The sequence below is a fragment of the Dryobates pubescens genome, chromosome 11, assembly GCF_014839835.1.
Source record: "Dryobates pubescens isolate bDryPub1 chromosome 11, bDryPub1.pri, whole genome shotgun sequence".
Taxonomy (NCBI): domain Eukaryota; kingdom Metazoa; phylum Chordata; class Aves; order Piciformes; family Picidae; genus Dryobates; species Dryobates pubescens.
In genome coordinates this window covers 34,320,588-34,337,807 of record NC_071622.1, presented here as the reverse complement: position 1 = coordinate 34,337,807, position 17,220 = coordinate 34,320,588, and the positions used below count along the sequence as shown (strand labels likewise).

At 48.3% G+C, this 17,220-nt stretch overlaps 1 protein-coding gene across 1 annotated transcript in view; it reads left to right on the top strand.

Moving 5' to 3' along the window:
- Nucleotides 1–13,575, top strand: part of RNF11 (ring finger protein 11) — a 40,498-nt gene extending 26,923 nt beyond the window's left edge. The window contains exons 2-3 of the mRNA XM_054165117.1: nucleotides 12,581–12,750; nucleotides 13,268–13,575. Coding sequence (XP_054021092.1) covers nucleotides 12,581–12,750; nucleotides 13,268–13,439 — 342 coding nt within the window. The 3' untranslated portion in view covers nucleotides 13,440–13,575. The remainder of the gene's footprint in view (nucleotides 1–12,580; nucleotides 12,751–13,267) is intronic.
- Nucleotides 13,576–17,220: the final 3,645 nt, after the last annotated feature.

The following is a 17,220-nucleotide window of genomic DNA, read 5'->3' as shown; positions in this document are numbered from 1 at the left end:
GTGGGACTCTTTAGAGAGATGGAGTCAGTTCTCTGGTGAGCAATTTAATGGCCTGGGAGGTGTTGGTGTTTGTGTTATCCACTTCCCTGAAGAAATTCACACTCTGAGGTTTGATGAGGTCACTGCAGAAGGAAACAGGGGCAGCTCAAACTGACATGAAGCTGGTGAACAAGAATTCAGTTGGTGGAATTGTACCCAAGGAAATGGCCCTTGAGTCAGAGAACCCTGCCATGCAGTCTGCAAGTGTAAAATCTGCTTGATTGTGTCAGGAGCTTGTGCTTCCAGGGATTCATTACTGTTTTTTAATTACTGCTGTTCTTCTACACCTCCTCCTTGCTAATCTTCTGTATTTAGGTTTGCATTGGTGGTTTCAGAGCAGCAGGTGATTTCCATCTGCCACACAGGGTTGGGTTTGCACTGGCCAAGCTGAAAAGGGCACCATCAACAGTTTGTCTTGGGAGTCAGTAACCTTTCTGGGTTTGTGTGGCAGCACAGGGAAGGAAGCTTGAAAGCCAAGTAGCTTTCTCTTGTCCCTGTCTAGGAAAGGAGCAGGCAGGATGCATCTGGTTTGTACCTCCTCTCTTTCTGCCCCAGCTCTACTTTGGTAGCAAAGCTGAGCTCAGGGTTTGTTTTTTTTTCCAGCTCTTCAGATACACTTATTGCCCAGAAATTTCAGCGGGATAACCATGAAAAATGCAAAGGACTATTTTACAGTTGTAGTAATAGCTTACATGAGGCTATGCCATCACTGCAGAACCACTGTGGCTTTCCCTAAACCCTACCTCCCTCTCACATGATCACAGGCTCACAGGATGTTAGGGGTTGGAAGGGACCTCTGGAGATCCTTGAGTCCAACCCCCCTGCCAGAGCAGGACCATAGAGTCTAACACAGGTCACACAGGAACACATCCAGACAGGCCTTCAAAGTCTCCAGAGAAGGAGACTCCACAACTTCTCTGGGCAGCCTGCTCCAGACCTCTGTGACCCTTACAGGAAAGTTCCTCCTCATACTGATGTGTAATGCAACCTGGGTGTTGCTTCTTCCTTGGTGTTAGCAGCTGGAGAAATGCTGTGCAGGTTCTGCAGGTTTGTCTCCTCTGCTGCAGCCTGGTTCCTTAGTCTGCAGTGTTAATTACTGACCAGACCTACAGTGCCCAGTTCCTACAATGCCAGACCTTGTTAAAATCTTCCTGAGGAGCATCCTGGTGGGAAGCACCTATGAACCTGACCCCATTCCAGGAGCAGGGGCACACTTGCTGAGTTTTGGCACGTTACTCTTGTGTTGGCTGTGGCTCCAGTAAAATGTTAGTGTACCCTTCTATTTCTGCATGAAAACTCTCTAGTTAATATTGGTGCCATGGGTTAGTTGTTAAGGTGGGTTGGATTGGTTGATGGGTTGGATGCGATGATCTTGAAGGTCTCTTCCAACCTGGTGTATTCTATGTATATTCTATTCTATGTAAATTATAAATCTCAGAATCATAGAATTGTTAGGGTTGGAAGGGACCTCAAGGATCATCTCGTTCCAAGATCTCCACCAGGGGCAGGGACACCTCAAACTACATCAGGTTGCTCAAAGCCACATCCAGCCTGGCCTTAAAACCTACGGGGATGAGGCTTCTACCACCTCCCTTCCAGTGTCTCACCACCCTCATGGGGAAGGACTTCCTCCTAACATCCAATCTGAATCCACCCATTTCTAGTTTTGTTCCATGCCCCCTAGTCCTATCACTGCCTGACACCCTAAAAAGTTCCTCACCAGCTTTCTTGTGGGCTCCCTTCAGGTACTGGGAGGCCACAATAAGGGAAGCCTGTGATGTGGCATTTTGTATGCTGTGGGTTTCAGGGTGTTAGTTGGTTTTTTGTCCTTCATTTGCCCTTCAGTGCTGACAAACTTTCCAAGGAATCTGTCAAGCAAAGGGAAGTACAAAGTGAAGTGGCTTTGTTCAAAGGGGTCACAAAGAGTTAAACTCTCTCCAGCAAGCAGTGGTACCAGAACATATACTTCATTTTTAAGATTAAGTTACTATTTATTGGCCATGGAGTCCCAGATGAGTCAAATACACTTTTGAAAGTGTAAGTTATGTGGTCAGTCTCCCTAGGAAGGAATGTGGGAATCCTGAGAAGTGCAAGCACTCAGAACTGCATTCTAGAGGTGGGGGTGTATTTAGTAGAGTAGTGCAATGAATCCCTTTGGAAATGTGTTATTTGTTGGGAGAGAGCTACTTGCATCTTCCCACTCTTTGTATGAACAAAGGGAATCAGTCTCTGAAAACGTGGTGAAGGGTCAGTTAGAGTTTTGCTTCACACAGTGTGAATTTAATGCTTCATCTGCTAGCCAAACCCATGCTTCAGATTACAGCTTGTACCAGAATGGGTCCTCTTGGACCTGTGTGTGTCTCTGATCTGGCTCTCCATGCTAGGAGTCCCCTCTAAATGGGAGAGGTGAAAGCAGAGGGTTTTTCTTTCAAAAGAGCTTTTCAGCCTGAGCCTTCAGCTGATATTTATACTGAGTGGCTACCTGGGAGCAGGGAAAGACTGGGTAAGGGTTTCATTGCATCGTGTTTTATAGCAGCTGGCATTCAGCTTCATAAATGAGCTGTTCTCTTCTCTGGGGTGGAAAAAGGGTTTTTATAGTTGGCAGGCTGCTCACAATACTCTAAGGGTTGTTAAAGTAAGCTGCAGTTGTCGTTTAATACACGTTATGGCGGCGAATGGGCTTACATTCAGGTGTCTGGGGGAGGCTATTATTCCAGCATGTGGAGTCACACACAGGTGGGGGTTGAGGTTTGCTCTCAGATCAGAATGGCATTCACAGAAAAGGCCTCTGCACCATCACCCCAGCAAGTTCCTCATGAGTAGTGAGTAGAAACTGTTTCATAAAACTGAGCAGAGGTTTTGCAGAAACAACAACAAAACCCCAACCAAACAAAACCCCCACCCCAAAGGCCCCAACCAAGCAAAACCCCACCAAAGGCCCCAAAACCCAACCCAAAAAAGCACCATTTCTTCTTTCTTTTTCCTCACCTCCTGACTTTACAGACTTCACAGTTGTGCTTGTCTGGATCAGTGATTTAGGCTTCCTGCTAAGCATCTCACCTTAGAGGTGAGAACACGGGGGATGAGCGAGGCTGAAGGATTGGCGTAGTGCCGATGAGCGCTGCGACGGGCGGCCATGCTGCTGGCCAGGCCACTTCGCGGCTCAGTGTTGGAGGGGGCTGGCGAGCTGTGAAGCATCTGTGGCCCTGCTGCAGCTGTATGGGAACCAGTGCAGCTGCTTTCAGACAACAGGTTTGAAGGCAGACATTTGCATATTGAAAGGGGTTCCAAAAAGGAGCCGTGGGAATGGCTGGGGACATTGAATCGGAACTGTGATATTGGCATTAATGAATCGGGCGGCAGCAGCCGCAAGCAGCGCGGGCACTGTACCTACTCCTTTCAAAACATGGGAAAGACTTAGCATTGACAGAGCTGGGGAGATGTTTGTTTCCTTTGGCAGACTCAAGTAGCAGATAGGCTGCTCAGCTGGTGCTAAAAGGCAAATATTTCAGGGTGAGGCACGCCGAGAGTGGTGGATGACATGAGGAAGAAAATTTAGAGAGAGGAACTGAGCAAAGCAGTCAATAGTGCAAAGCAGGTGGCTGTGGAAGGGACCTTGAGGACAGCAGTGAAGCTTTAACCTCTGCAGTCATAGAATTGGAGGTCTGTTCTGGCCTGGACCAAAGTCATCCAGTTCAACCTCCCCACAGTCAGCAGGGACATCCCCAACTAGATCAGGTTGCCCAGGGCCTTGTCAAGCCTCACCTTGACTATCTCCAGGCATGGGGCTTCAACCACCTCCCTGGGCAACCTGTTCCAGTGATCCACCACCCTTACAGTGAAGAATTTCCTGATACCCAATCTAAATCTACCCTTCTCTAGTTTGAAGCCATTGCCCCATGTCCTGCCACTGCAGGCCTCTGCAAACAGTCTCTCTGCAGCCCCCTTCAGGTACTGGCAGGCTGCTATTAGGTCTCCCTGAAGCCTTCTCATGGCTTTCCTCTGGCCCCTCTCCATCAGGTCCATGTCCTTCCTATATTGAGGGCTCCTGTACACAGTAGTCCAGGTGAGGTCTCACCAGAGCACAGTGGCAGAATCACATCTCTGGATCTGCTGGCCATGCTTTTGATGCAGCCCAGGCTGCGATTGGCCTATTAGATGTTAGGCATTATTTGTCTGACCTTTGACCTTCCACGTTGGTGCCATTACTCAAATAGATAAATAAAATGCCAGAACCAGCCCAGAGCCCTGACAAGGCACTGCCGAAACGTGGCGTGGAGGGATCTTAAAATAATCTTTATCCGGGGATTAAGAGTTTCTGATCTAGCACTGACCTGTTTTCAGAGCATTGCAAACTCACTGCACTTGCAGAAACACCATGGAAGTGCTGCAGAGCAAAGAGGAAAGCAGCTTTGCAGCAGCACAAGTACCCAAGATACGTTGTGTGGATGAGAGAATGTCACATGGAAAACGATGTTTGCTGGAACCTCCTTTCTCCCGGGGAAAACCCGAGGGGAACTCGAGAGTCTGCACGCAGAAACAGAGCGTCTGGGCCTCTCGGGCCCTGTGTGACAATGTTTTCATTAGAAAGGAAAAATGCAGGCCTCCAGATGCACTCTGACTCCCCCACCCCTCTAAAGATGTTAACTCGGCTCTCAAACACAGGATTGTAGGGGTTGGAAAGGACCTCTGGAGATCTTCCACTCCAATCCCTCTGCCAGAGCACAACCACAGAATCTAGCACAGGTCACACAGGAACACATCCAGACAGGGCTTCAAAGTCTCCAGAGAAGGAGACTCCACAACCTCTCTGTGCAGCCTGTTCCAGTGCTGACTCTTAACAGTAAAGAAGTTCTTCCTCACGTTGAGGTGGAACCTCCTGTGCTGTAGTTTCTATCCATTGCCCCTTGTCTATCACAGTGCACAAGTGAGCAGAGGCTGTCCCTGTCCCTTCCTTCCTGACCCCCAGCCCTCAGATGTTTATAAACACTTACTAAATCCCCTCTCAGTCTTCTCCAGACTAAACAGCCCCAAGGCTCTCAGGCTCTTCTCATCAGGCAGTGCTCCAGTCCCTTCAGCATCCTTGTAGCCCTCTATTGGACTCTCTCCAGCACATCCCTGTCCCTCTTGAACTGGGGAGCCCAGAACTGGATGCAGTATTCCAGGTGAGGTCTCACCAGGGCAGAGTAGAGGGGGAGGAGAACCTCCCTGGATCTGCTGGACACACTCTCAATGCACCCCAGGATGGTGATGGAGACACACACCCTGCTGTAGTCCTGAAGTGACACTGTTGTTCAAGGGCTGCATAAACATCAGCAACAAATGATTTCTGTGCACAGAAAGCCAGGGAAACTTTTGCTGACACCACTTTGAGAACAAGAAAAATGTTGTGTTTCTGCAGGACTGTGGCCATCTGAGTTGTTCCATCATTGCTGAATTAATATGGGGGGTAAGGAACTGATTGAGGCAAATTAAAGCGATAGGATGTGATTCTTATTTCATTGCTTGATGCTAATACTTAAGTATTTTGAGACCTGTTGGAGAGAAGGGGAAAAGGACCTGGGGGTCCTTGTGGATGGAATCTGAACAGGAGCCAGCAATGTGCTCTTGTGGCCAAGAAGGCCAATGCCATTCTGGGCTGGATTAGAAGGGCTGTGGTTAGTAGGTCCAGAGAGGTTCTTCTCCTGCTCTGCTCTGCCCTGGTGAGGCCACATCTGGAATACTGTGTTCAATTCTGGGCCACTCAGTTCAGGAAGGACCTCAGGGAACTGCTTGAGAGGGTCCAGTGCAGAGCCACAAAAACTAAGGGGGTGGAACATCTTCCTTATGAGGAGAGACTGAGGGCTCTTTAGCTTGGTGAAAAGGAGACTCAGAGGTGACCTCATTCATGTTTATCAAGATGTGCAGGGTGAGTGCCAAGAGGCTGGAGCCAGGCTCTGCTGGGTGATGCCCAATGACAGCACAAGGGGCAATGGTGGAAGCTGAGGCATAGGAAGTTCCATGGAAACACAAGGAAAAATGTTTTCCCTGTGAGGGTGACAGAAGACTGGAACAGGCTGCCCAGGGGCATTGTGGAGTCTCCCTCTCTGGAGATACTCAAGACCTGCCTGGATGTGTTCCTGTGTGACCTGCTCAAGGTCCTCCTGCTCTGGCAGGGGGTTGGACTGGATGATCTTTTGAAGACCTTTCCAGCCCCTGGCATTCTGTGATTCTGTGACTGATTGTTTTGGCCTTTTTTAAGGTTTTTTGGATGGAGGACTAGAGTTAACATGAAACTTCATCTTAGTTTGAAGTGCTTGACATCTTTATCAAATCCTAAATAACATCCTTTGGCTGTAAGTTCAGCACTTCATAACTGTGACTGCAGAAAACCCAACCATTTTCCATGGTAGATGGGCAATGTGAGATGTAAGTGCAATAAATTTCTGCTCATCTTTGGAGCAAGATACTATCTGCTTGGGCATTACAGTATCTGTAGATGTCAGGAAGCCTCCTGCTGCAAATGTAAGTTGACTGAAGTCTGAAATTCTCACGTGGTTACCCTTGCACATTCCTTGTGGAGTGGGCAGGACCTTGCCTTAGCATGGGCTGATAAAAGTCACCATTGTAAACTGTGGAGGCTTTGCAGAGGGTGATTAACCTGCACGGACACGGCTGCACTCTGGCCTGGCAGGCAGCTTCCAATTGCTGCCTGACAAGCTCAAGTTCCAGAACTGCTTCAGGGATTTGGTGGTGGAGAAACCAGAGGATGCAGCTGCCAGTGTGGTGATGTGGTGGCTGCTGCAGGTGGGGCCAGGCTGGGTGCGTGCCAGCAAGTCTGCCAGGGCTGGAGCAGCCCTGAGGAGCGGTGCTCAAATGTTAGGGTGGTGGCCAGGGTGTAGTTGCGAGGGCATTTCATGCAGTCTGTTCCATCCTGTAGTTTGACCCCTCTGGGTATAGCAGCTGGCACTTCAGTGAGGTAAGTCAGAGAACTCACAGTATCACTGAGGTTGGAAGAGACCTTGAGGATCATCAAGTCCAACCTGTCACCACAGACCTCATGACTAGACCATGGCACCAAGTGCCACGTCCAATCCCCTCTTGAACACCTCCAGGGATGGTGACTCCACCACCGCCCTGGGCAGCACATTCCAATGGCGAATGACTCGCTCAGTGAAGAACTTTCTCCTCACCTCGAGTCTAAACTTCCCCTGGTGCAGCTTGAGACTGTGTCCTCTTGTTCTGGTGCTGGTTGCCTGGGAGAAGAGACCAACCCCTTCCTGGCTACAACCACCTTTCAGGTAGTTGTAGAGCGCAATGAGGTCTCCCCTGAGCCTCCTCTTCTCCAGGCTAAACAATCCCAGCTCCCTCAGCCTCTCCTCACAGGGCTGTGCTCAAGGCCTCTCCCCAGCCTCGTTGCCCTTCTCTGGACACGTTCAAGTGTCTCGATGCCCTTCTTAAACTGAGGGCCCAGAACTGGACACAGGACTCAAGGTGTGGCCTAACCAGTGCAGAGTACAGGGGCACAATGACTTCCCTGCTCCTGCTGGCCACACTATTCCTAATGCAGGCCACGTCTCGTGAATAAATAGTTTAAAAGGTACAAACAGCTTCTCTGGAGGGGAGGGGACTGGTTTGAACAGGTCCTTGTCTGTGTGTCTGCAATGTGTGCAGCTGTGCTCTTCCATGTCACTGCTATGCTCAGATGCAGGGGACTGCTAGCACAGTTCAGGCAGGCCTTGACTGGCAGCTGGGGGAGGAGCCTGAAGTGCCACCCCAGAGTCTGTGAAGGAAGTGCCCCCCAGGATGTGTACTGTGCGGTCACTTTGTGCCCTCTCCTCAACAGCTCGGCAGCCACACAGACCCAGATGGCTTATATTCACAAGCATGAAACTGTGGGTGAGAGCCCACCCCCCATGTTTGCCCAGGGGTACTCATCTGACAAGAGATTCTGGTCTAGTGTGTGAAACTGGAGAAGCCCACAGCTGGCAACTGCACATTTCTGCCTGAAGTGGTTACATCAGACATGCAGCACAGGGTGGTGGCTCTGTGGGGAGGGAACCCAAGACCGGACCCAAGAGGAGTGTTTCCATGCAGCACTGGGAGTCAGGAAAGGAAAAGGATCTGTGTATTTGGCATGGGAACGAGGTTAGCAGACCCCTCTTCTTCAGGTCTCCACAGGGAAGATGAGAAGGGTACTTGGATTCTCCAAGCACATTGTCCCTGGCTGGTTGCTTGCAGCAAGTGCCTGTAAAAAGATTAAGACATGAGGAGGAGGTTTCTTTCTTGTTTGGCTTATTACAGGCTTAAAAGCCATGTTAATTTCCTGTCCAAAACCCAACTGGAGCAGCTGTCAGTCAGTGTGACTGATTTCTCATTTCAGAGTTGTCCAAACGTGGTAGTTTGAACTTGCAACCAAGTCTTACTCAGCTGTAGTTTCCTTCTGCCCTGGAGCTGCTGCCCAGAAGATCAACTGTTGCCCTTCTGCTGCAGGCAGTTGCTGCCACTTGTCACTGCTGCTTTGAGGCATTTGGAGAGTTTCTTTGATCTTCTTCCCTTTTCCTGTTCTTGCCTTTCCTTCTATTTCTGCATCATCACTGGCAGTCAGTGTTTTGCCAAGGGGAGCTATATTAACTACAGCAGCCTCTGCCCCTTGTGCCCTTACTGGCACCTGCCTGTGCCATGCATGCAGTCAGTGACACTGCTGCCCTTTCCCAGTGAGCTGGGACAGAAGGTGCAGCTCTCTCTCCAGGTGCTAAGAGATGTGTTTGGCTTTGTAACAAAGAAAGGAAGTGCAGTAATGTATTCTGCTGCTGATTTGATCATCTGTCCAAAGAAGTATAGCAAAGCCTTGGGGAAAAATTAGTTACTGATGGTTTGTGGTGTTAAGTTCTTGAAACTTAAAACCAGGACTGGACTCTTCCTTTAGTTGATGTGTTCAGTGCAGAGGAGCTGCAGCATTTGGGAGGGGAAAAAATGCTTTTGTTTTACTGGCACCAAAGGTTGCAGAGCCACATCACAGATACTGTCACATCTGATAGGTCCCTACCTTCAGCTTGTGCTTTTCCATGCCCAAACAATGATTAGGGTGTACTTGAGATAACTGAAACCATTAAAAGGCAGCTGATTTGAAGTTGTCTGTGAGTGCACTTTAGAGTAGTCAGGAAGTTAAATCAACCTTGCAGATCTGCCTGCAGTCTCTCGTAACCCCTCTGAGTTCTGCTAGGAAATCAGAAGGGAAAGTCCTAGCATGGATAAATGAACAGAAGGCTGTGAATTTTACCCCCCAGCTGAGCTGCAAGTGATAGGCACTATGTTAGAAGAACAACTGCCAGGCAGACTTGGATTTTTCATTACTACTTCTAGTTAGCAAAGACTTCCACTGCTGGGTACCCCCAGCTCCGGCTGGTGAGGGGCTGCATGCTCCTCACACTGCTCTCTCCCAGCCTTCAAGAGTCCTGCCTGTCCTTCCACTTGCCCTGCTTCCTAGCAGTGAAGGAAGAATGGCTTAATCAGGTTTGACTAGCATGGTGTTAGGGGTGCTCAGCCCCGTATCTGCCCCTTGTCAGGTGCTGCTATCAGTTGAGCACTGCATGCTCTGCACTGGACCGGTGCCGGAGCAGCCTGAAAGGCAAAGGGAGAAAGGGAGATGCCCACAGCAGTCCATGCTCTTTAGGGACACACATTCAAGCAACTGAATATGAGCCAGCAGTGTACCCAGGTGGCCAAGAAAGCCAATGGTATCCTGGCTGGGATTAGAAATGCTGTGTCCAGCAGGAGCAGGGAGGGGATTGTCCCCTTGTACTCAGCTCTGGGGAGGCCACACTTCGAATGTTCAGTTTTGGGCACCTCAATCCAAGAGAGATGTGGAGGTGCTGGAGCCAGTGCAGAGGAGAGCCAGGAAGTTGGGGAAGGACCTGGAGAATAAATCTGATGAAGAGCAACTGAAGGAGCTGGGGATGGTTAGTTTGCAGAAGAGGAGGCCAAAGGGAGACCTCACAGCTCTCTACAACTACCTGAAGGGACCTTGTGGAGAGGGAACAGCCTCAGGCTGTGACTGGGTAGGTTTAGATGGGACACTAGGAAGAATTTTTTCCAGCAAGAGTGGTCAGAGTGGAATGAGCTGCCCAGGGAGGTGGTGGAGTCACCAAGCCTGGATGTGTTTAAAGGTGGTTTGGATGTGGTGCTTGGGCTATGGTTTAGGGGTGAACCTTGTAGAGTAGGGTTCTGGGTTGGACTTGGTGATCCTGAGAGTCTTTTCCAACCTGAGTGTTTCTGTTTTCAGGGGGGGTTGCTCTATCAGACAGCAAAACCCCACACCTTCCCCAAGTTGGGGATGAGCAAGCAGGCAGTGGGCAGCTGGTGGGAGGTGGTGTGTGCTGCATCAGTGCTTCCCGTGGCGCAGGTGCACGCTCCTGCAGTCTGCTTGTTCTGCAGCAGTGTCCTCTGAAACATCAACTTCTGCATTTTTCAGACAGATGAGTCAGTGGTGTTGTCTGTGATGCACCAGGTGTGTTTGGAGAGCGCATCTAACAGCTGAATGTTTAATTCCTGCTGTTCAAGTACCACCATTAAAACAGGCCCCTTGCAAGAAACGGGCTCACTCTGAACAGCAGATTCATTGCTACAGGCCAGCACGGTCCTAAGAGCCTCTCTAGTTTGTGGTTTAAAAGGCAAGTGAAATTATTCGAAGTATTATGTTCATATACATGCAGGTGAAGATATCTAAAGCTTGTCCCTAGTCAAAAGAAGCTGCTGAGGAGGTGACACAGGAAGGGATGCCTCATAGCTATGTGCTGCCTCTTTTTCCTTTGGGAAATGTGTGCCTTAACCATAGAGCTGTGGAAGTCCAGCTTGGGAGGACTTGAAAATACATGTGAATGGATTAGAAGAAACATAAACCTTGGACTCCTTACTTAAGCTTTGCTCTTCTCTGGGTGACATCTTTTGAACACACAAGAATGAAAACTACAGTTACAGGTTGGAGCTTGTGTGGCCCAGAACAGTTCACATCAATTTTAGTTACTACAGAACCAATGAAGCCTCCCTCTCTAAAGGCCTTAAGAACAGCCTCCCTCTCTAAAGCCCTTCAGTACAGGCATTTTCCTCATCTTTGCAAATAACTCTTCCTAAATGTCAAAAAGGCAAATCTACTTTTCATTGCAGATCCTGGGGACTCAGTATCTGCAGCCTTCTGTGGACTGTGGCCTCCCACTATCTGAAGGGGGCTATAAGAAAGCTGGGGAGGGACTTTTTAGGGTGTCAGGGATTAATAGGACTGGGGGGAATGGAACAAAACTAGAAATGGGTAGATTCAGATTGGATGTTAGGAAGAAGTTCTTCCCCATGAGGGTGGTGAGACACTGGCACAGGTTGCCCAGGGAGGTGCTGGAAGCCTCATCCCTGGAGGTTTTGAAGGCCAGGCTGGATGTGGCTGTGAGCAACCTGCTGTAGTGTGAGGTGTCCCTGCCCATGGCAGGGGGGTTGGAACTGGATGATCCTTGAGGTCCCTTTCAACCCTGACAATTCTATGATTCTGTGGCTTTCCCTTTGCCATTACAGTGCTCAGTTCAGTATCTTAGCACTCCTCCAGGTGCCTCTCCAGGTGATTTTCCTGCTGTTGGAGTTTCTATGTGTGCATGATGATTCTTGGAAATAAAAACCTTTTGCAGAGGAAAGACTATAAGCAGACACTAGCTTGAGATACTGCGCTCAATTCTTCATCCCATTCTCAATATAATTATAGCCTCCAAAATTGCAAAGTAGGAGTGAGAGATCCTAGAAGCATTTGTAGTCCTAGGAGGAAAAGTTCACTACTCTGCCTGTACTGTGCTACAATGGAGGGGGTCCAGAGGAGCACATGAGAATGATCAGGGGGTTGGAGCACCTCTGCTACGAGGACAAGCTGAGGGAGCTGGGGGTATTCAGCCAGGGGAAGAGGAGGCTCTGGGGAGACCTGATAGCAGCCTGCCAGTGCTGTTTGCAAAGGCCTGCAGTGACAGGAGGAGGGCCAATGGCTTTAAGCTGGAGAAGAGCAGATTTAGATTGGATATCGGAACAAGCTCTTTACTATGAGGGTGGTGGAACACTGGGGCAGGTTGCCCAGGGAGGTGGTTGAGGCCCCTTCCCTGGAGATAACTCACAGTATAACTAGGGCTGGAAGAGACCCCAAGGATCATCGAGTCCAACCTGTCACCACAGACCTCACGACTAGACCATGGCACCAAGTGCCACGTCCAATCTCCCCTTGAACACCTCCATGGATGGTGACTCCACCACCTCCCTGGGCAGCACATTCCAATGGCGAATGACTCGCTCAGTGAGGAACTTTTTCCTCACCTCAAGTCTAAACATCCCCTGGCACAGCTTGAGACTGTGTCCCCTTGTTCTGGTGCTGGTTGCCTGGGAGGTATTCAAGGTGATGCTCGATGAGGCCCTGGACAACCTGATCAGGTTGGGGATGTCCCTGCTGACTGTGGGGAGGTCCCTTCTGGCCTGGACCATTCTATGAAATGCTATGAAAGCCTCTCTGTTTGCTTTAACTGAAGTATTTCAATTTTAGGAGCAGGTCCCTGTTCCTGTTTATCACCCAACTCCTAGCCAGACTCGGCTGGCAACACAGCTGACAGAAGAGGAACAGATCAGAATAGCGCAGAGGATAGGCCTTATTCAGCATCTACCCAAAGGAGTCTATGATCCTGGAAGAGACGGCTCCGAGAAGAAGATCAGAGAGTAAGTGACAGAAGCACAGCTCGGCTCATGTGGCTGTTGCACTACTTTATGATGCCTGGTCTTGTCCTCCTGGTTTTGCCTCCTTTTCAGGGACTGTAATTTAATGTAGCTTTATGGAAGACCATGACCATACAGCAGGCTCTTCCCTTTATCCTTGCTGCCTTTCCTGTTCCAGGAGGCCCATGGAATTGACACCCATACAGGTGTTTGGGGTTTTCCTATTTATCCTCCCTTCATGGGGAAATAATGTCAGTTACTCACCGTTATGACTCCCCTTTCTAACTTGATGCTCTCTGCCGAGGTGCCCCTGCCCTTCCTGCAGGAGGCTTCCTGCCCTCCCTAAGGCTGTAACCGTGGGCGGGTAATGCTACAAACCACAAACAAATCCACCACTGACAGAGCTCAGAACTCCTCCTCGTAGTCACCTACAAGTACTAACAGTTTGACTCAAACATATCATCCAGGAGTGAAACACTGCTCTCTTTTCACGGCTGTGTAACGTTTTTTGTTCCCCCAGATGTGTCATTTGTATGATGGACTTTGTTTATGGGGACCCTATCCGATTTCTGCCCTGCATGCACATTTACCACCTGGACTGTATAGATGACTGGTTGATGAGATCCTTTACCTGTCCATCCTGCATGGAGCCAGTGGATGCAGCACTGCTCTCATCTTATGAAACTAACTGAGCCAGGGGTTTCTCCGCTGAACCTTCGAGGACACCATCCACTTCCAATGGGTTTGATCCTTTTGTCATTCAGCCCACAGAGCCAGGAATTAGGAAATTAAGATCATGCACAGAGTATACCTTTCCTGATAAATAAAACACACAAAAAAATCCTGAATGGCTGCAAATATTGGAGAGGAAAAAAAAACAACACACAACAACATAGTATTTTAGAGACTCTAGAGAAGTAGGTTGTTATTTTTAATGTAAAGCCTTGACCCACCATTGTCTTTTAATGTTTGTTCTTACACCCATATATAGGAATTGTGTAAAGTGTTACAGCAACTGTAGATGTTTGAACTGCCTGTAGCCAATTTTATTAGCAGAAAGATAAGAGTACTTTTTTTTTGCCCTTCCTCCCCCCACCCCCTTCCCCAAATAAAGTAAACCAGTTTTGTTCTGATTTCTTTCCACAAGTCCTGGCATTGGGGTCAAGGCTTTATTGAAATCTACATCCATTTTATAACACTGGCACAAAGAAATAGTTTTAAGCTTGTTTGCACAGTTCCCTTTTTTTGTTGTTGTTGTTGTTGGTTTTTTTGTTTGTTTGTTTCCCCCCCCTCCCCCTTCCATTGGAGATGGAATTCATTGCCTTAGGTCTTTTTAATAGTGTATTGTTACTGTTGGGCTGGCTCTATGCTTGAAAACCAGTTTATTTATAACCTGTTTAAAAGTGCTATATATTTTGTTTTGTTTTGTTTTGTTTGCAGTTAGGAATATGCAGACTTTAAAGTGATCTCCTAGCTTGTAAGCAGACTTGAGATGCATTATCCCTTTTCTACAAGCCACGTGGCATAGGCAGGTCTGACACAAGCCCGAGGGGGGAAATTGTGGGTTCGTGATTTTCTGATGAAACAACAGGCCTGAAACCTTTACTATGTCACCTTGAACTTGATCAGCTTAAATGTGGGCCAGATGGATGATAAATAGCTAAGCTGCCACGACTGGATAAAAATTGGAGCTAATGTAGTGTTGACGTTGATCACTTCCTCTGCTTCCCCCCCAGCCCCCCTAAAAATGGTTGTCTTGAATCATAGTAAATGGATACTGCATCTCTTGTTCTTGTAGTTCTTAGGTTACCAGAAGTTAAGAATAAACATACTGTATCTCAGTCTCCTGCATTAAATGTATCTGTTAAGCCCTGCTGGCTGACACATCAGGCCACCAGAGATGAAATCAGAGATGAGAAAAATGTCTTTTGTTCTGCTGGGAAATGCAAAGTGTACCTAAGCACAGGCTGTCGTGCTGGCAGCTGAGGGGGACAACAGGACTGCTGTAGTGACACAGGGAGCAAATCTCTGTGGCCAGCAGCGTCTGCTTGTTAAGAGATGGCCTAGCAAAGATGGGAGCTGTAAAGACCTTTCAGCCACTTAACAGAGTTTCTTTTCTTTTCATTTTCTCTTTTTCCTCCCTTACCATACCCTGCTGTGACTGGTAATGCAGGGCTGACACGTTGAAGCCCTGCTCTTGCAAAATCAGCTGCAGTCTGAAGTTAGCCACAAGAAGTTGAGGAACATTCTTGATTTGGTTTTCATACAGAGTTTGAGTACTTGCTAAAAGAAGATCTGTGCAGAGCCCCAAGTACTTTGATGACTCCGTGTGTGGCAGAGCAGAACCCTGCCTGGTGTGGCTAATGTTTGAAGGGTTGCTCAGCCAAAGGGAGAGTCAACATCTTGATTGGTTATTCCTGCAGCTGACAGCAACCTGCTCTCTTAAGAGGAGAACTCCAAGTAGCAGTCAGAAGAAACTGAAGGCAGCCTGCAGTTCTAGATTCACTCAAACTGCTACACATTTATCTGGACAGAGTGTTTTGCTGGCTTCATTCATACCTAATTCCATGGAACAAAACCTGGGAAGAGAAACCTGAGATTGTGCAATATCACTGTTCCTTTTCATCATTCCATGTGTGTTCCTTTGTGTCCTTTCTTTTGTGTGTCTGGGGAGTTTGGTTTCTTTTTTTCTGGTAAAACAATGTCCACATGAAGTATCATTTCCTTCTCTTTCTCTTGTTAAAAACTGGCAAATGAACAGTTTGACCAAACCCAATTGCCAACCTTGGTATTCACTCTTTATTTGCTACCTGACTTACTGAAGAAAGATTTGAAAGCAGCATGAAGTGACCAGTTACTGGTAGGAATGCTTTCCTAGGTGCTTTGTATAGCTGAACTCAAGTGATCTGCTTACTGGCTAAGGGGAAGAAGTTACAGCACTCAGAGCTGATTACAGGGGGGAGGGGGAAATCCAGAAAGTTAAAATTTGAGCTTAAAGAAAAATGTGTAAATATAACAAAGCAAATGATTCCCCCCTCCCCCCCACCCCCAGTCTTTAGGTGTAACATTATTCTGGATGGTTTCTAATTCAGAGAAGTAATTGAGCACAAAATAATGATGTGTAACCTGAATTTCAGCTACAGTTGTGAAGCCACATCTGTCTGAATTCCACCATGTGTAAGATAAAGATAATGTTTGCTTCCTGGCTCTGAGGTGTCTAATAAATTACTGTTAGATGTTCCACTTAGAGCACAGCTCTTCCCTAACTACAGTAAGAATGAGGGCTGACTCCTATTCATTTAGACCTGTTTCCTCACCTCCCTTCTTGGAATCATAGAATGGTCCAGGTTGGAAGGGACCTCCAATGGTCATCCAGCCTGATCTCCCTGCAGTCAGCAGGGACATCCCCAACTAGATCAGGCTGCCCAGGGCCTCATCCAGCCTCACCTGGAATATCTCCAGGGAAGGGGCCTCAACCACCTCCCTGAGAAACCTGTTTCAGTGTTCCACCACCCTCATAGTAAAGAACTTGTTCCTGATAATCCAATCTAAATCTGCCCTTCTCCAGTTTGAAGCCATTGCCCCTCGTCCTGTCACTGCAGGCCTTTGCAAACAGTCTCTCCATCCTTACTGTAGCCCCCTTCAGGTACTGGCAGTCTGCTATTAGGTCTCCCTGGAGCCTCCTCCTCTCCAGTCTGAACACCCCCCAGCTCTCTTAGCCTGTCCTCATAGCAGAGGTGCTCCAGCCCCCTAATCATTTTCAGGTGCCAGGGCTGTATGTTCCAGGGAGGACAGGCCCATAATAAAATGACTGCAAAGCATTTTGAAGGGGGAAGGTGTGGGGGCGACACCAACCAAACCAAACCACCCAAAACCAAACAAAAAAATCCCCTCTCCCCTCTGCTCTAAGTAGCCAAGCAAACAGCCATCCAAAAAAATGTTCCTTTCAGGCACTACACACAGGCTATGCAATGCAATGAAAACCTTTCATGAAACAGTATTTGTATTTCAGAACCATGACTGCAAAACAACTCTGGCACAGACTTGGAAGCAGCCCAGTGGATCACCATGCTCAGCTCTCTGCCATTTCAGGCAGCAGCACAAGAGACACTGAGTGTGAAAGTGCACACATCCCCAGTCACTGACAGACACTGCAGCATCTCATAGCACACTCCCCCTTAAAGGGTAAGATCTGCCACAGAAGTAAGCAGAGCAGGTGGGGACCAAAAGCACCAACAACATCCCTGAAGCTGCCACAGCAGGCAAATTCTTAGGTTACATCTCTGTTGTACAGCAGGCAAACCCCAAACCCCCACGACTGTGAGGCAAGAGCAATGCAATGACAGGTAATGAATACTCAATTTTCTGGGGACCTTTCTGCTGAAAAACTCCTGCATGCTGCTTGGATTCTACCTAAGGATGCTAAACCCTTGTGACTTGTGCTCAGGTCATTATCTAAATCTGTGAGAGCAC